General features: G+C 39.7%; 6 protein-coding genes across 8 annotated transcripts in view; 3 read left to right on the forward strand and 3 right to left on the reverse strand.

The window, feature by feature from the left end:
- The first annotated feature begins 364 nt into the window (after positions 1 to 364).
- Positions 365 to 8,546, forward strand: LOC135141295 (dual specificity tyrosine-phosphorylation-regulated kinase 2). The gene is made up of 2 exons (XM_064072275.1): positions 365 to 1,799; positions 4,890 to 8,546. The coding sequence occupies exons 1-2, from the start codon at positions 900 to 902 to the stop codon at positions 5,580 to 5,582; spliced, it is 1,593 nt and encodes a 530-aa protein (XP_063928345.1). The 5' UTR covers positions 365 to 899; the 3' UTR covers positions 5,583 to 8,546.
- Positions 8,547 to 8,918: 372 nt separating this feature from the next.
- Positions 8,919 to 11,408, reverse strand: LOC135141488 (G protein alpha i subunit). Its single transcript, XM_064072621.1, has 4 exons — positions 11,192 to 11,408; positions 10,798 to 10,982; positions 10,236 to 10,522; positions 8,919 to 10,181 (listed from the first exon to the last, which is right to left on the reverse strand). The coding sequence occupies exons 1-4, from the start codon at positions 11,310 to 11,312 to the stop codon at positions 9,704 to 9,706; spliced, it is 1,071 nt and encodes a 356-aa protein (XP_063928691.1). The 5' UTR covers positions 11,313 to 11,408; the 3' UTR covers positions 8,919 to 9,703.
- Positions 11,409 to 12,161: 753 nt separating this feature from the next.
- LOC135141597 (SEC23-interacting protein-like) lies at positions 12,162 to 20,022 on the reverse strand. Its single transcript, XM_064072839.1, has 8 exons — positions 19,811 to 20,022; positions 14,646 to 15,424; positions 14,470 to 14,596; positions 14,087 to 14,421; positions 13,892 to 14,039; positions 13,420 to 13,842; positions 13,010 to 13,372; positions 12,162 to 12,954 (listed from the first exon to the last, which is right to left on the reverse strand). The coding sequence occupies exons 1-8, from the start codon at positions 19,953 to 19,955 to the stop codon at positions 12,389 to 12,391; spliced, it is 2,886 nt and encodes a 961-aa protein (XP_063928909.1). The 5' UTR covers positions 19,956 to 20,022; the 3' UTR covers positions 12,162 to 12,388.
- On the forward strand, positions 16,357 to 19,704 carry LOC135141599 (uncharacterized). Of its 2 annotated transcripts, XM_064072841.1 has the most exons (10): positions 16,357 to 16,683; positions 16,734 to 16,990; positions 17,059 to 17,211; positions 17,261 to 17,390; positions 17,437 to 17,652; positions 18,122 to 18,391; positions 18,437 to 18,659; positions 18,723 to 18,988; positions 19,268 to 19,441; positions 19,491 to 19,704. In XM_064072841.1, the coding sequence occupies exons 1-10, from the start codon at positions 16,377 to 16,379 to the stop codon at positions 19,652 to 19,654; spliced, it is 2,160 nt and encodes a 719-aa protein (XP_063928911.1). In that variant the 5' UTR covers positions 16,357 to 16,376; the 3' UTR covers positions 19,655 to 19,704. The 2 variants fall into 2 exon arrangements, with proteins under 2 accessions (XP_063928911.1, XP_063928910.1); XM_064072840.1 differs by having other exon boundaries at positions 18,122 to 18,659.
- Positions 20,023 to 20,298: 276 nt separating the features above from the next.
- LOC135141601 (uncharacterized) lies at positions 20,299 to 22,028 on the reverse strand. The gene is made up of 5 exons (XM_064072845.1): positions 21,677 to 22,028; positions 21,574 to 21,629; positions 21,099 to 21,303; positions 20,746 to 20,826; positions 20,299 to 20,698 (listed from the first exon to the last, which is right to left on the reverse strand). Exons 1-5 carry the CDS (start codon positions 21,761 to 21,763, stop codon positions 20,354 to 20,356), a joined length of 774 nt encoding a protein of 257 aa, XP_063928915.1. The 5' UTR covers positions 21,764 to 22,028; the 3' UTR covers positions 20,299 to 20,353.
- Positions 21,950 to 22,380, forward strand: part of LOC135141602 (caveolin-2-like) — a 50,262-nt gene continuing 49,831 nt past the window's right edge. Inside the window, exon 1 of one of the 2 annotated variants that reach the window (XM_064072848.1) lies at positions 21,950 to 21,991. The gene's annotated coding sequence lies outside the window, so the exon portion shown is untranslated. Of the gene's footprint in view, positions 21,992 to 22,034; positions 22,074 to 22,380 lie in introns of those variants that run through there. The other variant, XM_064072849.1, reaches the window with a different exon arrangement.

Below are 22,380 nucleotides of genomic sequence, written 5' to 3' on the forward strand. Positions count from 1 at the left end.
ATAGATCGTCGTCAGATAACGGCATTCTGTTCTGGGCAATTATTATAGAAGAAAAGGCATAAATGGCGTTTTAATTAGTTGTCGTATGCAGGAAGGGAAGCTTTAATTTATTTTAAATGTGTAGTGGAAACCCGATTTTTGAAATAAAAATAAACCAACGCGGTCGAGTTTAAACAAAGCTACGTCTTGATAATTTTTAGTACGGAATTTAATTCCGGTTTAGAGAGAATAACGACCGGCGTTGAAAAGAAAAAAACGGAAGCGCGATTAATATGTAAAATTAATTTTTTACGGAGAGTCAACACAAGTGCAACGTTTTATAGTCATTTCGATTATATTGACGTAATTACGCTGGCTGGCATAACTTTTGAGGGAGTCAATGACCCTTAATTGTCGAGTCAAGGACGAACGTCGTAAATAAAATTCACAAATAGGGAATCGGAAGAGCGGGCGGTAAGAACCATCGATCAAAATGTTGGCGGCGTGAATGTCGACGTTATTGCCCGAATATTAATTGCTAATGAGCGGCGTTAAAACTAATCGTTTGAAATTCGAAAAGCGGCGCGTTTGCGCGGGCGAATGGTGAGGAAGAACGCTCGCGGGGGGAGTCGAACCGGCGCGAGGGAAACCGAGCTACGGCAGCGCCGCCAGTCGGCAGCACTCGGCGACCCATCGGAAATATGGCTGTAAAATAACCAAAATCTCTTTGTTATAGTTAAAATGTTTTTGTGTTAAAGTTGAACGGGACGAGGGAAAGCGGGCGCCTGGACGGGTAGCGAAGCATGTGCATGAGGGTCCCGCGCGGGTTCTGAGGGTGCGATCGCAGTGGCGCGTGAAGTGTTAGCAACTCGCTCTAATGGTTGGCCATCAACCTCTGGGCTGTCGGAAATGCGCTAGAGATGTCTAGCGCCGCAGTGGCCAACTCCGTGAAGATGCCGATGTCCCGCACGCAGCTGTTCTCCGTGTCGTCGCACTCGTACCTGGCCGAGGGCGGCGCGCTGCCGCCGCTCAAGCCGGCCAAGGAGCAGAGCCCGCCCGCCGCCGCCGCCGGGGGGCTGCCCGAGCTGCAGGTGGTCGGCTCGTGCGCGCTGCAGTGCATGCAGCCCGCGTTGCGCCCCGCCAAGGGCTCGCCCGGCCCGCCCGAGAAGCACAAGACGATGGTGGCCACCCCCGACCAGGTGATGAAGCTCTACATGAACAAGCTCACGCCGTACGAGCACCACGAGATATTCAACTTCTCGCAGATTTACTTCATCGGGGCCAACGCGAAGAAGCGCCCCGGCATCATCGGCAACCCCAACAACTGCGAGTACGACAACGACCAGGGCTCCTACCTGCACATTCCCCACGACCACGTCGCCTACCGGTACGAGGTGCTCAAGGTCATCGGCAAGGGCTCGTTCGGCCAGGTGGTGAAGGCCTACGACCACAAGAACCACATGCACGTGGCGCTGAAGATGGTGCGCAACGAGAAACGCTTCCACAGACAGGCCCAGGAGGAGGTGCGCATCCTGGAGCACCTGCGGAAGCAGGACAAGGACAACACAATGAACATCATCCACATGCTCGATTCGTTCACGTTTCGGAACCACATGTGCATCACATTCGAACTCTTGTCCATCAATCTTTACGAACTTATCAAGAAAAACAAATTTCAGGGCTTTAGTCTACAGTTAGTACGCAAATTTAGTCACTCGCTACTACAATGCCTCGATGCTCTTAATCGGAACAAAATTATTCACTGCGATATGAAGCCTGAAAACGTGCTCCTGAAGCAGCAGGGACGGAGCGGACTCAAGGTCAGTCCATATCTTTCTCTACGACCCCAAAAACGATACCCTTAAATCACGGCATGATGTCGCCTATCACCTAAGCACGGCATAATCGTAACCCACGTCATACAAACATCCTCTATTTAATTGCAGAGTATTGGAAAAATTCAAAAACGATATTTTAAGCCTTCAATTAGACCACCAAATCAAAATTAAAACATGTATATTTATTAGGGCTTGAATTAGTAAAACCGCACTTAACGAAAATAAGCCGCTCGTGCTTAATTTACATATACTTTATACCAAAAACATTTCTACTTTGCATTTAAATATAGTCCATTATGTCTAAAATTTGGTTGAATTTGCTTAATGAACACTAATGACAAAGAGCTTTCCATACATATACAATTGTCCAAAATTTATCCAACAAATTAGATCAAAGAACGCTTATGTAAGTTATGATGTTTATTTGGAGTGACAACTCTTATTTTTGTCTGCATGTATGGACCGTATTGTTTGTGCATATTTTGATTTAGAATTACGACTAATTAATTCAGATTCGTTAACCAAAAATTCCATCACGTCTGGTTCATTAGGTAAAATAGCACCTTGACTAAGAGAATTGGATTGCATTAAATATTATGTATGTATTATGTATATTATTTGAACATACATTTTATAACAAATTTTTTCGCTAAATTTCAGTTCAACTAAACAATTTACCGAATTTGATTATCATCTTGATTCCAGACGTGATTGAATAGGGGTCAAACCCTGTAATCCAGTGTACAAATAAAGATCGATCGGCCATAACCTAGTAATCTGTTTAAAAAAAAAAGTCACATCTTTAACAGCTAAACTCAAGTACTTTCGATATATTTTTTTTACACCATTTTAGTGTGTTTTAATTTAATTATTTGTACTTTTTGTTCCAGTTGATCCATATGAGCCAGAAAAAAGTCATCTAGCAACCTTTGAAATTATATTGACAGCTAATTATAAATTTCATGGTCTACGAGACGACTTTTTTCGATCATATATAACATTTTTCTTGTAAAAAATATTTAAAAAATACAAGCATAGCCTAACGTCATATAAACAAAATAAACCAGGTATGGCTAAACAATTTTTTAATTTCCATTTTTTTTTCACTACCATGAGTTACAGTCTTGTTTACGGAAAAAGTGTTTAGCGTTTGTATAATTGTTCGTCACTCTTGAAGAATTTGAGTTCATGACACTTTTGTTTTCAGTTTGTCGCCATTTCTGATTGCAGAATGTTGTTCAACCCATTAAAACAGCAAAACTTTAGTTTTTACCGAGATAACGGGATATTACAAATTCCCTAACTTCCAAACTATCGTTAGTTATTAACAATAAGTCAGACTTCCTGTTTCGTCTATATTTGTGTACACAGGATGGTCACGATATTTGACGCATCGTCGCGTTTTCATTATACATTAGAAAATTATACCATTGTCACTGCTTATAACAGTGAAAACAAAGAAATAACGACGTTTTGTTGAGTACTTTCTCCCATATATTTTAAACAAATTACAGATTTTACATAAGTATTTTGAAAGAATAATGTGAATACGGGGTCAACGGCTGTAAGACTGCAATCCGAAAAGAAATGAAGAAGTCAAATTCTAAATTTCTTCCCACTTCATTTTATTGAACACAAATCAAGCTCGCAGCCACTAAATGACGACCGTGCGGTTTTATGGCAACATGTGTTGTTGTTTTTGCCCCACGAGAACTTTCGTAGTCTGCGTCGTATACAACTAGCGAAGAAATCGCGTCTTCCGCTTGATTCTCCTTCGCAAAAAATGATGTCATAAATCAGAAATGGGCCAAGGAAACGCACGATCATGTTCCGCCTAATTTGAAATACGGCTTAGACAGTGCAATCGTAAATGTTGTGAAGTATTTTCAGCTCGTGTTTATTGTTTGCTACATTCTGCAATTGCAACTAAACGTTGTTTCACAATAGTGGGTATTAGCAAAAACGGTGGTTGCCTAACAACGCTCGGTTCGTGTTTATAGATTAGATAATAATAATAAATCGTTCTAATCCCAAAACAATAATTGACGCAATGGATGTCATTAACGACAAAAATCACGTAGCGTGGTTGTCCGATGATTTAATTATTAATTTCTATATATACATCCGACGAAAACGGAAAGTTTTTATAAAAATGCGGCAGTAATAACGGATCTTTTTAAAAAAACAAACATCAAGAGTAATGGTCGGGAACATATCTCATAAAACTGCTGCAAAAAATAAAAACGTCATTTACATCACAATTTGTTCCAGAAAAAGCCGAATGTTCCATCAAGTCGCAACAGATCGATAAGTGTTCTAGAGAACAGTTTACGGCTACGAATGTGCCGGTGGCGTGCTGGGATTTACATTCTATTCTCTTTGTACTGATTAATAAACATACACAAAATTATACGAAATTTTCACAACTTCATAATTCGCGTTTTGAATACAACAAAAACACGTCTGCAAGGGTGTAATTTAGTTAAAGCCCGCTTTCAAATATTTAACTTTCAAAGATTCCGCTTTTATTGTGTTACTTCGAGACTCCGGAGTTTTCGTTTTCTGTTAGCTTGTTCGGCAAATTTAATTTGCTGTTTGTTTTTGTTGTAAGGATGTGCGGGTAATATTTATTATTCCACGTCTCGCTTTAAATTGCCTCCATAATAATACTCGTGAGAACGACCGTTTTGATTTTCGCAACAATAACTCCTCGTATTGCCAGCGGATCCCATTTGTTTTGATAAACTGACAGTGCCATTTTTTAAATTGCCGGCACGAAAATATCAACGTTTATAACAACTAACTTGGCCGCTAAATTCCGAAATTATACCGATAAATTCGAACCGAACGAAACGTCAATTTACGAAAAGAATTCTAGTGTGCGTTGCATTGGACTCAATCGCGCACGCGTACGACAATTTGCAGCGATATCCACCTTTACGCCGAGTCGGTAATGTTAAATTTAGCTAAGTTAGCAGGAGCAAATTACGCTAGCTCAGCGGTCCCCTTTCTGTCCATTTCTGTTTTTAAGATTCCATAAATGCGTTAATAATTGTAAGTGTTCTGTTGCAGGTAATAGATTTTGGTTCCTCATGCTACGAACAAAACCGCGTCTACACCTACATCCAGTCTCGTTTCTACCGCGCCCCCGAAGTGATCCTCGGCGCGAAGTACGGGATGCCGATCGACATGTGGTCGCTCGGCTGCATCCTCGCCGAGCTGCTAACGGGCTTCCCCCTCCTGCCCGGCGAGGACGAGGCCGACCAACTGGCGTGCATAATGGAGCTGCTAGGTATGCCCCCCCAGAAACTCTTGGACCAATCGAAGCGCGCGAAAAACTTCATCAGCTCGAAGGGCATCCCGCGGTACTGCACGTGCTCGACGATGCCCGACGGCAAGGTGATCCTGAGCGCGGGCATCAGCCGGCGCGGCAAGCCGCGTGGCCCCCCGGGCTCGAAGGACCTGAAGCGGGCACTGAAGGGGTGCGACGACCCCCTCTTCCTGGACTTCATCCAGAGGTGCCTGCAGTGGGACCCCGAGGTGCGGATGACGCCGAGCGCGGCGCTGCGGCACGCGTGGCTGCGGCGACGGCTGCCCCGCCCTCCCAACGAGAAGGCGGAGCAGCCGTCGGGCGCGCGGTCCACGCCCACCGGCGTGCGCACGCCGAAGAGCAACACGCTCACGAGCAGCAACAAGGTCCGCGTGCAGCTCAGCGAGGAGCGCTCGGCAACGCTGCATTCGGGCAAGCTACCGCCAGTCACGTAGCCAAGCCCACTAGATTAGTTAGAATCATATCGCGTTACGCGTTATTGTGATTGCATATGTCAGCGACGCTGCCAATTCGGACTGTGAGACTGTGGAATGTGTACATTCCGCTGTGTCAATTCCTCCATCTCATAATCGTTACGTTCGTGTCATGTTATTTATTTATTGTCAACTACATCAGTGCTCATGCTCCAGTTAGACTTTCACGTGCAATATATATGAAATGGTCGAACCTCTGATACGACTTTCGAAGGGGCGGGGCTTCCTCGTCGCGGATTTGCGGGAGGCGGGGCTTCGGTGAAAGGAAGCTCGTCAAGTACGAACATCACTCATATTTATTCGCCTTTTTATTTATTTATTTTTTATTTTATTTCGACGTGTGATTTTTTTTTTACTTATTTAATAGTCCTTATTGACGATTCAACTATCTGACTGTTTTTGCTTTTTACACCGAAAAGTACATAAACAATATCAAAGCTTCTTTATTATTTTTTTTTTTTTATTATTATTATTTTCTTTTGGTAAATAACAAAAAGGTGTACATATTGAGAATTAAATTCTTCAACGTGTTTGTAAATTTACGATAGAATCTGGTGTTGAGTAGATTCACTTATTTCTTATTTCCGTAAGTGGGACGAGCATTTGTAGAACATAGATGTGACGACTTTACATTTGACTGCTTAATTCTCGACTTTTTCCTCGTTGTTTAATAGATTAATGTACTAGGCAATATTACTTGTACAGATTGCAACCATGATCAAGACTGCGAAGAAAAAGTAACTGACGCCAACGTAGAGGAAAATTTTGAAAATTAACGTGGATTTTTTGCGGGATAACGATAAAAATTTGAATTCCTTATCTTTTCGGCTTTGTGCAAGATATGTAGTTTTCAATTTTGACGTTTCGATAAATATTGAATAAAACGTGAGATGGCGATAGGGAAATAAGTAAATTGACTTTCGAATTGTCGATTATATTTCGAATATTTTCGTTGCAATTTTGTACCTACTACATTATTTTACGTTATGATTTGCTCAATATTGTTTGCATTTACCTATAAGTCTAATTTGGAAGTTATAGACCAACACAATGAAGACATATGTATTAACATCATAACTTGAGCATATGAGATGACTATTTCAGGGTATAACTAGGTAGTGTGTTTTGTTTTGAGCACAACGATGTTAATGATCTGTCAAATGGCCTTTAGTTTCTTTATATTAATTATAAACTGAATCAAGACTAAGAGCTTAATTATTTTTGTTCGATTTAAAAAACTGCTTGTTGTCTGTACAATGTTGGGTACATTTAAACCGTCAAGTGATACGTAGTTTGTATGAATTTAGACATTTTTGTACCAAAATGTTGTAAAACGCTTGCCTGATTGTTATTTAAATTATGTAAAAGTCCTTAAATTGTTGTGATTGAATTTAAGGATCATAGATTAATTGATATAAGCTCGATACTGTAGTATAAAAGAAAATATGAAAAAAGAAAATTTCGTCGGTGTATGATGTGGCAGGTATTTCATTTCTCAGTCTTTCTATTGATTTGAAGAACTTGTCCCATTGTTAACTGATTGTGTACAGATAGTGCCTATAGCAATGAAAGTAGAATGTCTTAAGTTGCACATGTAAGTAGACTTTACTGTAAATATTAATTTTTAAGGATTGACTTATTCTTGACTGTCAGTAAGCTCTGAAAGCATGCCACAAAGTCCTACAATAAGTTACAAAAAAAATTGCAATCATTCATCTATCGAATGGCAAATGGTAGCTCTCATCTCTTATTATAATTAGTTAATTCGTTTCGGTTTTTTTTTTTTATTATTATAAGTTATCGTACTTTAAATTGTTTATATGCAAGACAACAATAGAACCGGTACTGAAGTATACTTGGTGTCGTCAGTATTTTAATACATTAACATCGTTTTTGTTGTTCTCTTGCATACTTTAGTATTTTCACGCGTTTTCCGATTTTGCAGACGCACACTTCTGTTCCTTCCCTTCATTATGCTAATTTTTTATGTAATTTATTGCCACAATCATTATCGCACCATACTTGGGGTAATCTTCATTAATATAAATAGACAAAGTTATCATCATATTCAGCAACCGTTTTAATTACCAAACAAAAACTACTAACACTAGAAACGTTATTGTACGATAATTGTATAAATAAGAAGTAATTAAGTTCTTTGTTACAAAAGAAGCTTCATATTTTTCCATATTTTTATATCAAAGCGAGAATCTTAAACGCACATTTGTATTATACCTAAAAATGTGATTTATTGTTATATTAAATTAAAATAGTTTATCGTTGTGTGATATAAATTTTAACAATGCTTGACTGACACACCTCACGCTGAAACAAATTACACCAACTAGGCAAGTGCGAGGTGTTTGTTGATGCTTAATAGTCACGATGTACCAAAAATGTGATGTCAAAGAAAGAGCAATAAGTTTCCCGTGAATTCTGAATATGGTGGGTCTTACCCAGAAGTCTTTGGTGCGGTAATTCACAGTTAATATAGTTTTTTTTTACTTAATGACTTTAGTTAAAATAAATTCCTGAGTAAATAGAATGTAGTTAGTGTAAGTTGTTGTAGGGGCCCGTTGTGCTCACTTGTACATACAGACATGGCCCCTGACTGCTGCAAAGGGCTTGATCTCTTTAATGTTACTTATTTTATGTAGAAGCTCGGCGATAGTTCGTGCTCAGGCCTTATTGAACTGTAACTTGTTCCAGTGTAATTAATTGTTCATGTTCTGGTGCAAATACGAGCACCCAATTGTGTTCTTTTATTTTAACTACACAAGTCTTGCATTTTATTTTACTTCTCAAGTACACATAACTATAACTTGCTAACTAACCATTCAATTTAGCAAAGATGTGATTGTATGTAATTTAAGTCATGTTTATATATCATTAACTAATAGGATTTAAATAAATCTTTCTTTATTATTGTCGCATTTTTCTTACTACCTTCCGTTTTCGTAAAATAACTCTTGGTGTATCTTTGTAGTGAACAATTTATTTCTGTTCAATTCAATTTATCAAACATCGGCCGACCAATATAACATAAGTGTGAATATGGTTGCATAACCTATATTGACGTAAAAATACAATCTCGGCAAAAGTACATTGAGTACATTCCGAGACATACTTCGGTGGCCTTGAAAGCGTTCAGCATTTGCCGTTACTTATACGTTATTTTACCGTTAAAGTAATTATCCAACTGTGTCGCTCATGGAAAAAAATTGACAAGCACAAGCGTCAATAAAACTGTTGTCTGTCATGGATGGCGTCATATATTTGTTATTATTTTACAAAATATTAGGTACATAAACATTGTTTATTTGACCCACGATAAAGCAAACCTATTATTTATACATTTTAAAATATGCAAAAATGTATAAATAACTTACAAACATAATTAGTTACTGAATAAAGAACATACAAAAATATAAAAAATAAGTCTTTGATACAGCAATTACATTTGTGCTAACTATAAACAGTTAAACTAGTGTTGACACACTTCCAAGTACTTGATGCCAATTCTAGAATAATGACGTTTTGTCTAAATAATGTAGTGCCGCTTAATTTGACCATAAGGCAGATATGCTCGTAGAAAAAAATGTTTAGAAAAATATTGTAGGAATGTTGTTAACATCGTTATAAAAAATATCTTACTATACATATGGCATGAGCATCTTTTGGCAATTACATAGAGAGACACATATACAAGAGTTGATTCCCTTATTCATAAATAATTTGTTCATTGTTCAACACAAAACGTTGGCAGTACATTTACGCCATTTTTCGTTCATAACGTTTTAAACTCCAGAGTTGTGTTAAAATATTGCATACAAATATGTAGACTTACGTTAAAAATAAATAGACAATCTTTATAAGACAACACGAGAAGAGAAGTTGCTGCCGCGTATGCACATACACAATACTGAATCAATGAATTTATCACTTTGGAAAACGGAGGGAATGAACGAAAAGAGATCAGTGCTGTCGCAAATCGCCACCAGCTTCACTTCTTTTTATACACCGCATACTATAAATGCTTTGCATAAATTTAGACTTATTGTAACAACATACAAGGCAGACCATTACATCAGAAGGCCGCAATCTTTTAAATTATTCTTTATAATTACATCAGTTACAGCATCAAAAACAAATTGAATATTATTAGTGTCTGTGGCACACGTAAAATGGGTATAAATTTCCTTCTGGTCTTTTCTCTTATTCAAATTCTCAAACTTCATTCGAATATAAGCCGACGCATCCTCAAACGTATTAGGGCCTGTATACTCCGGAAAACATATTGTCAGCGGACTTCGCGCGATTTTCTCTTCAAACAAATCTTTCTTATTAAGAAACAAAATGATCGAAGTCGACACGAACCACTTGCTGTTGCAAATCGAATCAAACAACTTCATCGACTCCACCATTCTGTTCATTTCTTCGTCTTCGGCCAAAACCAAGTCATAGCCCGACAGAGCGACGCAAAAAATTATGGCAGTCACACCTTCAAAGCAGTGAATCCATTTCTTCCGCTCCGACCGCTGACCCCCCACGTCAAACATTCTGCGAAAAAAACAACAATCAAAAAACGGAAATCAAAACACGAGAAAAAAGTACTTGAAATGTAGCCCTTTGAAAGAAAAATGTGTTTCCACGATCCCCGTGGTCTTCACTCTAGTCCTCAAGACGTCCTGTTGCGAGGGGATGTAATTTGGTTGCGAAATTCTGTCTAGTGCGTTTAAATAATAAGCTGCTGAATCGTTCAGTTGATACTCTCTAGAGCGCGCAAAGCACAGTTGGACTCCTGGGTCTTGCCAGAGTTTCTTCATTAGCATGACGAGGTCAGTGGTCAGTTCGCCCTCCTCTGCCGCACTTGCGTATGTGAAGAACTGCCGCGCTATATCCTATTTAACAAAATTTTCAAAAAAAATCCTGTTCTGAAGAGTTAAGTTAGTAATTTAGTATCAACGTTTATACTGGAATGACACTAGATGGCGCGTCATTTCGCACAGCCTACTTAACGACTGCAAAATTATTAAACTGACAAAAAACTGTGCGAAAAGTTAGGTTATAGTCATTTATTTTAAGAATAATTTAAAAATGACCGGTTGACAGTGATTGTAATTTAAAAAAAAAACGGTGTTTTGTTTATTGATTAGCGTAAGCATCTGTTACTCACAGCGCGGCTGGGGTCTGCAAAATCGATCCGTAATTGCCCCATAGCTCTAATTATAGCCATTAAACTTTGAATGGTGTTGCTGTAAACAACCGGCCTGTATTGCTCACATTCTTCCTTCGAATAGCCCGTTTCGTGTATGATTTTCATCTGTTTGACGATTGTGCTCTTCCCTGACTCGCCGGCGCCTGAAACGTGTAAATAATTCATGAAAAAGTCATCAATAATTGACTATAGGTTTTGATATGATGAATTATAAAACGACGTGGACTATTTTTACATTGAATGAAATAGACGAACAGAGTCTTCCTGAGGAATCTCTGCCTAGTTTAGAAGCATTTCCGGGTGGCAAAGCTCTCCTAATTTGAAAATCAGTCTTCTATTACTCATTACTTACCAAGGAGCAACAGCTTGACTTCGCTCGCCGCTCTTTCTCCATCTGCTCGTAGATCTCTGTCTATTTTCTTAGATCTCTCTGTGGCTTCTTTATCACCTGTTGTACTAACCGCACAACCCATATTATATTTAAAATCAGTTTTATTTTGACACTTGTTGCTGTTAACTGATCACAAACGACTCCACCCGCTGGAGAAAAACTGTCGGTTAGGCTGTCAAACGAATCACCCTAGTTCTGCGCCATTGGCTACCCTGGCGGCGCCAGAAACGCGCGAAATTCAACTCAAAACTCTGCACACCTCAACAATTATAATACAAGGGTTAAAGGTAAAAATCATTATCTGTGTCATGAAGTTATGAACGTAAAAATTTTACTGCTTTAATTACTTGTAGCTAAATGTTTTAAAGCACAGAGAAGTTCAAGGATGTTATTTCACTAACAAAATTCAAATCTGTTGACAAAGATGAACTTGCATCAAAATCTAGAAAAAAATAAGTTATTAAAAATAGAATCAAATTTTTGTTGTTGTTTTAGAAATGGGCCTTAAAATACTACATTAAACAGCAAAAAATAGCTGAAATAAAACAAGAAGATGTCATTGTAAAGTAGTAATCCTGTATTCAAATTATAAAATAATGACATATTATTTTTATTTTGCCGTTTCATCGTGGCCTTTGAACCTAGGTATCAGGTGAACCTTGGTCTATGCACGGCACTTGAAGTCCTCTTCAATTTCTCCGGCATGATAACCTCAAAAAACCTGGTAAATCTGAATCGAAAAAAGTGCGCAATCTTTGCTAACTAGATAAAGCTGTGTTGTAGAAACCCGGTTTGCATTTAATTACACGCGTGCTGAGGATTAAAAAGTGAGTTAAAATGAATCAGAAATCACATTTACGAAGTTTTTGTGCTGTAACGGGACCAAACAAAGTTAAACGGGTGCACTTGGTCATAAATAACACTCAATACATATTAAAACCTCTCTTATATTGTTCAATAAATACGACAAAGAATAGATTCATATACAGAAAAAACAAAGTAAAAATTAATAATTATATAAAAATATATTTGTAACAAACAAAATCACAATACGTTTCACTTCCGAATTCTTTTCCTGATCCTACTATCCGTACTGTACAGTAAGTATGGTGCGTACCTCTGGGCTAGCGGTCGGTACACCCACTCAAACAACATATACTAGGTCTTCTTGACAAACCCAGTCATAGGTGGAGGTCCTAAATTAACATTACGTTGTATAGGTGCTGTGGGATCCATCCCGGTCACATCGTTCGTGTGATTGTAATTCTCCGCTCTTAGAGACTTCGGTGACGGCGGTGGTCTTTCAATACTCATAGTCTGTTGCGGAATTTTATCATCAGCCGTTACATTCATGTTGCTGTAAATCTCCTTCAAAATCAGCAACATCGTATCTTCGGATTCCCAGTAGCACACATGACTAGTCAAAGCAAAAAGATACTCGTTGAAGAACTCAAACGGGGCTTCTTGAAGAACGTAATCGATTCGTCGGTTGCTGTTCAACAGACCTAGGGGTTGATCAGTTTGTTGTTGCTCCGGCTCTTCGTCCACGTCTTCTTGTTCGAGTATCTGTTTTTGGAGAGCCTTGTCGACTTCTTCTTCTAGAGTGGCTTCATCTTGGCGATGGAACATGGCAAGTTGGTAGAACGAATTCCAAGTGTTTTTCATTGAGTCGATAACGCGTTGCTTCAAATCGGCGCCAACTCGAGCCATAGTTTCTTTCAATTCTGAAAAATAATAGTAGTGATAATAATAATCGTAATAATATTAGAGTCGCAGTACCTAAATGCATTCGTTTCCTCCCTTTGTGATGTGGAATGAGAACAGGTTTGAGTTTCGCCAACTCGGGGTTGATCAGTGACTCCACTCTATACGCAACAGGATCATACGGATGGAAAATGTTGAAGAACGCAGGGCATGTAGGAAGAGCAAATTGTTCTCCTAGTGTATCCAAACCCCTCACTGTGACAAACATGCCTATCGGTGATCCCAAAGCAAAAAATGATTTTGGTTGAAAGACCAAATTTGGGTAGTGGATTTGAGGTTGACCCGTTCCTACAGCTCCCATCATGTAACTGATTCTTTTGCTCATGCGTCGTTGCAAAGGTGGGGGTTTTTCACTCACAGGTACAACCGTCTCGTCATCTACAACACCATTAAAAAATCACGAAATTATGCAAGCTACGGTTTACCTTCAGGAAGGGTGTCCCCTTTTTCCGGTTCCGGTTGTTGGTGACAAAGAAGATCGAACAAGATCAAGGATCCTAAACTGTGTCCTCCTAGAGATACCCCACCGTTGAAATCGGGATTCCGCTGTTTAAACAGTTCATAAATTCTATTCAACTGGTTTCCCACCGTAGAAATGACCGTCTGACAATACACCGGACTAGTATAAAAAAGAACGTCAAGCAGTGTATCGTTTGTGAAGTCCCGCAAACGTGGAATGCTCTCAAGAGTTATACTTTTCAATTTGCGATCAATGCCCGTGTTTTCCGAATGAAGTTCTTCGTGCCAACTAATAGGAAGTACTTCGACACGGTTTGCAAGACCACGCTCGCACGAGGACCTGTAGTGCGACTGAACCAGTTGCAGAGAAATGCTGCGAAACTCATCGACTAAAAATGCACAATTGGAAAACGCCAAACCGGTTAATTCCCAACATACCGACTTCTTCGACCGTTCGGAATTTCAAATCGCAAACGGACCCTATACCGTGTACTAGAAACAAAAGATGGTCAACTTTCTCCGGTTCACCCTCGTCGATGTCGAATTCGTCCATGCCGCGTTTGACGACTCGTGGACGCAGCTGGTTCTGGATATTTCATGAAATTTTGCCTCAACACAAATCAGTGTACTTACGGGAGTGTTGCCCCAAGCGTCCGGGGATTGACTTGGCGGAAAGAGCACCAGAACATCGGGCGCATGAAAAACAACCGTTTCGCCATTCGGTAACTCGACTTTCCGGTGCCAATGGTTTTGTTCGAAAGCCGATTTAAACTCTTCTTCTAGTTTCGTTGCAATGTTTTCTTCGTAAGGAACGTATTTTCCGTCGGAGTTACCTTTATAGAACCACGAGCACCGGCGAACTTCCGTCGGGGCACCTTTCCAGTACACTGGAATTCGTTGTCGGCGCAAAATATTCACGTCGTAACGACCACCATCAGTGGCCACCTCTTTGTCCGGATCTAAATCATCTGAAATTTCAAATTTACACCCGTTGCGACTATCTTGGTATTATATACTTGACGTGAAGGCTTGTTCTAACGCTAGAGAGTCCACCATTGAGAATTGTTGCCATAGTACTTTCCCTTCTACTTCTCTTTTGTGGAACCAATGATGATATACCGGACGATAGATCTGGTTGATGCCCTAAAATCAACCAAATAACAACCCCTGCCAGGAAAACACACCTCATTACATTAGCTGTTATTTTATCCCCGTCAATTTCAGTCGAAAGAGGAGGAACTACATTTCCTGGTTGCAGACAATCATTCGCCGAAATGGCCGCCATCACAGGACTTTGAAGATACGAATTAGTTGAAGATACCGGTGGGAAGAAATTGTGTTGTGCAGGTACCGATATAGGAGTAAAAGTCTGTGAAGTGGTTACCGCACTCAAAAAACTACTTGGTTGTGGGGAAATCGGCTTAAAATACCCAACCCCTGTATCTTGAGTCGAAGAAACCGAAGACACAACAGGAGAAACAGAATGTGGAGGTGTGACCTCCGGTAAAACCGCCTGGGGTTGAAAATACGAGCTAGTTTGCGGTGGTGGGGGTTGTACTACAGGTTGCTGATTTGATAACCCGGGAATTTGGGCATACACCGGTCTCTTCAAACCCGATCTACGGTAGGTGTTCGCTGGACCCTGCGGAGGGTTTTTGGGAGCGCTAGAGGTAATTCCGCTAGCTGGGAAAAGAGGAATTGGGGCAACATCTACTGGTGGTTGTTCCAAAATGGTTTCGATTCCCGCCGGAGGTGGAATGAACTCCGTAGGAGGAGGGTTCTGGGGTGTCTTCAGTTTTAGTATGTTAGAAAAGGAAGAAAACACCGAAGTTAAATTTGAAGACTGGGGAAGGGATGTTTCGGGTTCGTTTGGTAACGTCTGCTCATAAGGTTGTTGGTTTTGGAAAGTGTCTATACTAGTTGGGATTGTTTCAAAGAAATCGGAACTTTCTTCAAACTGCGGTGGTTGCTCTGAAAAAGAGGCTACGATTAGGAAACAGGAACTATGCGTAATCAATAAAAAGTGAATACGTAAATGTTAAACAATCGTAAATCTGTCAATATTTGTAAGAGATAGACGATTGTTCAATGTTAATAGCTGATTATTAAAAGGTCGACAGTTGACACACCTAAAAGTATGTTTGTTCGTTGACACCTGCAAAACGTGCGAACACTTTAAATTAAGTATAGAGTGGAAATTATGCGGAAGTGGTTGTTTTTATTATTATTATTTTTACTTTTGATATTAAATTACGCTTCAAAGTTGTTAACGGGATATTTATGGAAAGCGAACGTCATATCATATCTGCATGCAGCAAAAAGCGACAAGAAACTGACGTTTCGGTAATCATTAAGATTACTATTATTAAACAAACATCAAAATCGTTAAATAACACGAGAAATTTTTAAGTATTCATCAAAATCATTGACCTTTTTTGGCGACATAATATTCATACAAATCATTTTATCAACAAATTAGAACATGTTTATCCATTTTGTTTTCACGGCCTACCGCGAGAAAAAGCTTCATCGAAAGCAACGCGTGATAATAATTATCGCTGTTATTGGAATAATATTGACCATACACGTGTTAATTTTGTTTATTACATATTATTATATAATTTGTTATCACTTTCAGATATACAGTATTATTAAAGGAAATGTTAATATTATTAGTAATGTTTTTTGGAATTTCTGAAAATGAGAAAAATAATACAACTTGTGTATGACGAGTATATGCCCGAAAGATGCAATAACACGTGTCTCGTTGCCCTAGAATATTTGTGTAGTAATAATAAGACTGATAATTGTTAACGTTGAACAATATCCGCTCCTACCCACAATTTGTCATCTACAAAAGCTAACCATTTTTTTGGAAACGTTTCAGTCAGTTTTATCATCTGGTGAATATTAGTGCGTAAAAATGATCAAATTATCAACAATTCTTATTTTAATTGCTAACGCATATGTTATTGAAAATATCACCCTACAGAATCACGGAACTGTAGTTTTAACTCCGCCTTCAGAGAACGTTCATTACTACCCCAACAAAAAAGAAGAAAGTGCAAGAACCTTCCTCAAACTATACAACTCGATCAACCCCGTAGTGATCCTAATAGACGACACACAACAAAGTTTAAATGATGCAGCTGACTTCGTCAAAAACTTGTACACAATAAATCCCAAAGTGGAAGAGTTAAACTTCATCCTCATCAAGTTCAACGTTTCTGGTAAAAATTAATAATTATTTTTTGCGTAGGTATACTAAATATGACCGTAGGGGCTAGCCCGGTTTTAGCAACCAGCAAGAATAATAGGCGCAGATTTGACGAAATTTTGAACGAGAAGGTCTCTCCCGGCCCTTTGAGTTTTTTGGGCTACGAAAATGCGACTACGAGTGCTGTGTTCTTCGGTATTCTGAATGCAGCTAACTTGCTACCTCCAAACAGCGGCCTTGTCGTTTTCGTTAAAGGGGAGATCGAAGATGAGGAGCTAACCCCACACGCGCGGGCACTGGTGGCAAGAAAGCGAATTCAGGTAAGTTACGAATTAGCGAATCCTGGTCACGGCACCAACAACACTCATGACCTTCGTACTATTTCAAGGTCTTCGTAATTTGGGGTGGCAAACACGATGAGGTTCTTTTAAAAGAACTGGCACAGTTTTCTCGTGGGGCTTTCTTGCGAGCGCCCGGGAAAGGGTTGTCCGAACTGTATTACGAACATTTTTTGGAAAATATAGGTACACTTACATCATCGGTAAGTGTATGAGTCACGTAATGAAACAAAGTTCATAGTCCGTTTCCAGTCGCTGCTTTTATCCCGGAAAAACCTCCGCGGAACTCATAACCTAGATTTTCTAATCGATTCTGATGTAACAGGTATCCACATAAGTATAACCCCAGATATACCCGACGCAACTTTAACAACACCAAGAGGTAAAACCTTCACTACCCACGACTTAATCTAAACCTACTTCTCCAGGTTACAACATCGATGTTTTGAACGCAGACCGAGTGTCCCAATTTTCTGTAGGATCATTTATTCGAGAAAACGAAATACACTTGAATACAACGGCGACGCAGGACGTCGGAGTTTGGCGTTTACGTTTAGGCAACGCGCGCACACTTTACAACATAACAATTTTTGCACATACTAAACTTACAACGAATGCTATTGTCACGGTCCAAAATCTAACAGGTAATAAACATCTGCTACCGCTCGGACAACTTTGCTACTGACGAACCCGTGCGCTGTTTGTAACGATTTATGTAGACTTTGTACGTGATGCTAGATGCGTCATGATTCTAGTTGCGTAAAAGCTACAATTATTAAAAAAATCCACAATTATATTTACAAACAAATGCAAATGTACGTATCTGGAGCACCAACACGAGGAATTTAATAATAACGAAAGCTGATCACAAATAATAAATCTGAATCATGTGTTGACACTGTAGATCATGTGAAGATTGTTGCTTGGTTAGGACGAGGACATCCGGGAGCCCTTTGCTGACCTCTTTATCTAAACGATGTTTGCATCTAAGAATAGATTAAGTTTAATGACGCAATGCGGATACGTTTGGCGGGTATTTTTAAATACACGCGGGAAATTAAATTGATATGGGCATGCGTATCTACATTTATTCAAATTAAAAAAAAATTGTAGGTTCTAATAAGAAAAACCAAACACGGCCGAAAATTGTGAAACTGGGAATAGTCGGTGACGTAAGCTCGATAAGCAACGTTAGCTTTATCGGTGAAGACGGCACACCTATCTTACGCGATGTCAAGTTTGCACCCGACAAAAACTGGGAGAATTATTTGACGGAGAACATCGACGGCACTGGAAGCAATGTAACAAAAGAACTTAATATAAGCATAAAGAACGTTCCAAAGGGTCCTTTTTACGCTGTCGTTAATGGAAAGGACGCTCAAGGTATATTGTTCCGAAGAACGACAAATTATATAGTTGGCTGTTTAGGTAATGATTTCCAACGTCTATCCTACGTGAGAAATGACATCCGGAAGGAGTTTTACCTACCACCTATAACCGTCGACGTGGGCCTCGGGTCAGAACTCATCACGCAGGCATTACGACAACCGCAATTGTTTTTTGAGGTTACCAATAACGGAGAGAGACCCACTTTAGTAAGATTTTTTGCTAGAGATGAAAAGTCACTTCTTGTGTCAATGGTTCCGCTGTAGTAAGTCGCTACACCCCCTTACAAAAAACACGATTATAACAATAATTATTATTATTACTACAGTAGGTGGATTAATCCGGGGGAAACGGCCACCGTGCGCCTAACCTTAACTACAAGACCAGGAGCGTATCAAGATGTCGTTACTTTCACGGCTGCCGGGTCTGAAACGGTAAGCAAAAGGGTCATTGTGGATGTCGGTGTTTTTAAAGAAGATAGACGTGATCCCGAATTAGACTACCACTTTACGAGTGACTGCAGCGACGTACTTTTTGGGTCTTGTGAGGATGGTACTTGGACTGTGGAGGTCAAAGCGAAGGATACTGGGTCAGGTAAATGCCGATCTAGCAAAAAACTAAATTTGAAATAGCCCGTCGTGTAGAAGTATACTGATATATGGGTACAGCAACACGAACTGTGTCTAAATTCTAGACAAGTAGGAAACGCGTCCTGTTCTCATTTACACTTTTTCAAAACAATATGTTCTGACCCACGCAACCATATTTCCTACATGACAACCTCAAATTAATATCACCAGCATGTTGGACATTTTTAGATTTAGTGTCCTCATTTACAATTCAAACACGGTTACTATCTTCGTCTTTTTTCAGGACTTTTACAAGTCATTTCTATACCTAAAGGTCTATACTTTCCTCATGGTTTCACAACCGGAACTACGGAGGAAGTGACCGGGTATTTCAGCGAATCTTGCTGTAATCCAGATCTGAAATTAGTGGCTTTTGACAGACAAAATAACAGGCGGACACGACATTTAAACGCTTATCGTGAGTATTTTCCCCGGACACGGAACGCCCCCTGATTTGGTCTTTTCAGGTGCTGGTTTAGGTCCGGGGGCTATCGCGGCGATATGTCTTGGAGTTATAGTACTCTTTCTAATACTTCTTGGACTCGGGTTCTTGATTAAACGATGTTGTAAGAAACTGAAGAAGAAGGGCAGCTACGATCTACCTATCTACCGCGGACCGCGAAGATTGTGATTCGTATTTTTGTATCAATTACATATTTTGCAATAAATATATATTCTTTACGCCTTCTTTAGTCGAAAGATGGCGCATTATGCGATAGAAACCTGCAACCTTGACTCAGGACCTAGAATACTTATCAATTTTTTGAAAGTAAGAAAACTCGCTCACCTGGAGACAAATTCAGGACTGGAGGAGGCGGTGATTTTTCTTTAGCTGGAAGTAGAAGAGCATTTTGCGAAAAATCTTCAATTGTGCCTCCGGTAACAGCAGTGTTGAATAACGGATTTTTCACTTTTCGGTTAAAATCAGTCATGGTTTTTTAAGGAAGACAAAATGTGATGCACATGCTAACAGCTGTTGCGTTACAACTGTCAACATTCCATGAATGGATTTCACGCACCTTCCACGTAGTGGTTGTGGTTAAATGAACGCGTCTGAGATAACGACCATGTAGTTTGGCTACTCGCCGGTAGATGTAGTAGAATAACGACTTACGCCAGGCGCGAGAACAAAGCTGCGGCAGGTTTAAAAACTTATCGTTTTACGATGATTCAATAGAAAAACATTTATTTGTTACGTAAAATCCTTTGTTCTCATTAATATAAAATTAAATTTTATTTCCTTTTTATCGTGGAACTGATTAGGCGGTTTCTACATTTGTGTAATTTATTTATAATTATCGTAATATCGAAAACAGGTTGTTTTTCTTTGTTAACAGGAATATTCCAACCAGGATGATTCTCGTAAATTCGGCTGAGCTGTACAGAAATAATTTTGGATGTTTGTTGTTCCAGGAAGGCGAATAATACGCAGATTTCCCTCTGGAGTGATTTGGAGGGAATTATACAAAGACACAGTAGTGGTTTTTGGTTTTCCCCATTTGTCGTACGTGGTTGTGGTTAAACTACTCGTCTGTCGTTCACCAGTTATCGGATTGATGGACGCACACCTTGCTCTGGCTAGAATACAAGACGTCACGTTTTTTACTAAGGTGATTTGGTCCTCTTCGAAAATTGCATCGTTATCAGCAGAAGCCTGTTCGTAGCACTGGGCTATCTAAAAATCTGGAAGATGTAAAACGTACTAGTCCTCGCGTGGCTTACCAATAAGTCCGAGTTTATTCTTCTGATACAACTTACGAACCTGCAGTAACCTGTAACGCATGGTCCACTTCCTGGATTCGTCTACGAATAGGAAAATTCTTAAGTTTACAGAACCGTCTGTGAGATTCTCAAAATAAAAGTGATGATACCCACTTCATTAATAAATAATCAAGCATAGATAATTGTGTTTATTTATTCTTTAATGTTTACAACATAATTCGTTATTGTTATTATGCACATTATTAAATTACGTAAATAGCGGTCGTTGATTGTTTAAATAAACAAGCAGATTGAAGGCGAGTAAATTTGATAATTCGTCTCATTTAAATCTATGCTTGTCTTTTGATGCTTACGTCTATTTGAGCGGAACATTCCTCGTATCTCGTGTCGCTCAAATAATTTTCTGCACAATCACGCAGATCTGTTAATGACGGTTGATTATTATTGGCAGTCGATGCTTGTTGGAAACAACCAATACAGGCGTCTCTGACAACATCATCTTCGGCGTTTAGTGCCACGTTATTGCACATTAAATTAAGCAGGCTTGACAGCTGAGCTCTTAAAAACAGAAAAGAGAAAACAAATAGGCACGTGTGGTATAACCGATTTTTGTCAATAATCGGTACGCTTTATCGAAAGTGTGTTCTAGATTTTTTTGAAACATCGGAAGATTTACGTCGGCTTCGATTTGACGGTGTATAAACTTTGATCTTCGAAAAAACAGTGGAAAGATCGGAGACCGAACAGAAACAACGATAGGTGCGCCGTAACCGATTTTTGACACTCGTGCTATTATCGCAAGCGGGTTCTAGATTTTTCGGAACTTACGTGTACAGTGCGCAATTCGGTGGTTTTTGAACTTTTTTGAGCAACGGCAATTCCATCTGCAAAATTCGTCTGAAATATGAGCCACGAATAAAAATCGACTCACTTTTGCTGAGGAAACTATTAGCAAAACAGCGAAAACTTGTTTACTCATGGTTAGCCGAAACGTTGACTGTATTTTTGATTTTGTCATCGATCTACTAATAATTTATAATAAAAGCCCCACTCGTTCCGTTACATAACGAATATGTATCCCAGCGCCATTTCGCAACATCCGCGTAATTCGCCCAATTGGCGCGTATTATGTCGAGTGTTAATTCGTTGTTTTGAGGCACGAAACGCGTAATTTCGCCTGTACGTGGACCTCTGGCTCTGAGGTCGCAGAACCCGACGAGGCGTTCTTTTATTTGAGCGAATTCCGGTACGTTCACCTATAGAATTTGTATAAGTAATTTCGGTCGGGCACCATCAGCCCCTGTCGTAATCATAAATGAAGATATCGGGTGAGTAATGAATGCGTTAAATTGTTGCGCGTTGCGAGAGCGAGGTGACTTTCGGCGGGCATTCGCATGAATCGCACCGGCATCGTAAATACCCATGACGCAGTGAAGCCATGTTGAGTCTCAAATCTAGAATTAAGTATTGCGCAACGTTGAGCGTGGTCATGGTCGGAGCGCGTGGAACTCGCGCCCGTCACAGATAAACAGACCGAACTCAACAACACAGAGGCCGACGAGATGTGGCCCAGCGATTTATGCAACGGCCACACGAAAAATTGCTAAACTATGCTTTCGCAGCGCCGACAAAGAC

The sequence above is a fragment of the Zophobas morio genome, unplaced genomic scaffold (assembly GCF_036711695.1).
Source record: "Zophobas morio isolate AGI-343-1 ecotype UQ-CSIRO unplaced genomic scaffold, CSIRO_AGI_Zmor_V1 ptg000044l, whole genome shotgun sequence".
Lineage (NCBI taxonomy): Eukaryota > Metazoa > Arthropoda > Insecta > Coleoptera > Tenebrionidae > Zophobas > Zophobas morio.

Excerpts from the sequence above, each read along its gene's own strand:
- LOC135141488 (XM_064072621.1), bottom strand. The coding sequence starts at position 11,312 with ATGGGTTGTGCGGTTAGTACAACAGGTGATAAAGAAGCCACAGAGAGA. Across the intron at positions 10,983-11,191 it reads AGTCAAGCTGTTGCTCCTTG|GCGCCGGCGAGTCAGGGAAG; the intron begins GTAAGTAATGAG and ends TACACGTTTCAG. Across the intron at positions 10,182-10,235 it reads TTCAAAGGGCTACATTTCAA|AATGTTTGACGTGGGGGGTC; the intron begins GTACTTTTTTCT and ends TTTTTTTCGCAG.
- LOC135141601 (XM_064072845.1), bottom strand. The coding sequence starts at position 21,763 with ATGACAAAATCAAAAATACAGTCAACGTTTCGGCTAACCATGAGTAAA. Across the intron at positions 20,827-21,098 it reads AATGTTCCGCTCAAATAGAC|ACGAATCCAGGAAGTGGACC; the intron begins GTAAGCATCAAA and ends TCCTATTCGTAG. Across the intron at positions 20,699-20,745 it reads GAATAAACTCGGACTTATTG|ATAGCCCAGTGCTACGAACA; the intron begins GTAAGCCACGCG and ends CCAGATTTTTAG.
- LOC135141599 (XM_064072840.1), top strand. The coding sequence starts at position 16,377 with ATGATCAAATTATCAACAATTCTTATTTTAATTGCTAACGCATATGTT. Across the intron at positions 17,391-17,436 it reads AACTTTAACAACACCAAGAG|GTTACAACATCGATGTTTTG; the intron begins GTAAAACCTTCA and ends CTACTTCTCCAG. Across the intron at positions 18,989-19,267 it reads AGCGAAGGATACTGGGTCAG|GACTTTTACAAGTCATTTCT; the intron begins GTAAATGCCGAT and ends GTCTTTTTTCAG.
- LOC135141597 (XM_064072839.1), bottom strand. The coding sequence starts at position 19,955 with ATGACTGATTTTAACCGAAAAGTGAAAAATCCGTTATTCAACACTGCT. Across the intron at positions 15,425-19,810 it reads AGTCCTGAATTTGTCTCCAG|AGCAACCACCGCAGTTTGAA; the intron begins GTGAGCGAGTTT and ends CCTCTTTTTCAG. Across the intron at positions 13,373-13,419 it reads AGGGGACACCCTTCCTGAAG|ATGACGAGACGGTTGTACCT; the intron begins GTAAACCGTAGC and ends ATGGTGTTGTAG.
- LOC135141295 (XM_064072275.1), top strand. The coding sequence starts at position 900 with ATGTCTAGCGCCGCAGTGGCCAACTCCGTGAAGATGCCGATGTCCCGC. Across the intron at positions 1,800-4,889 it reads AGGGACGGAGCGGACTCAAG|GTAATAGATTTTGGTTCCTC; the intron begins GTCAGTCCATAT and ends GTTCTGTTGCAG.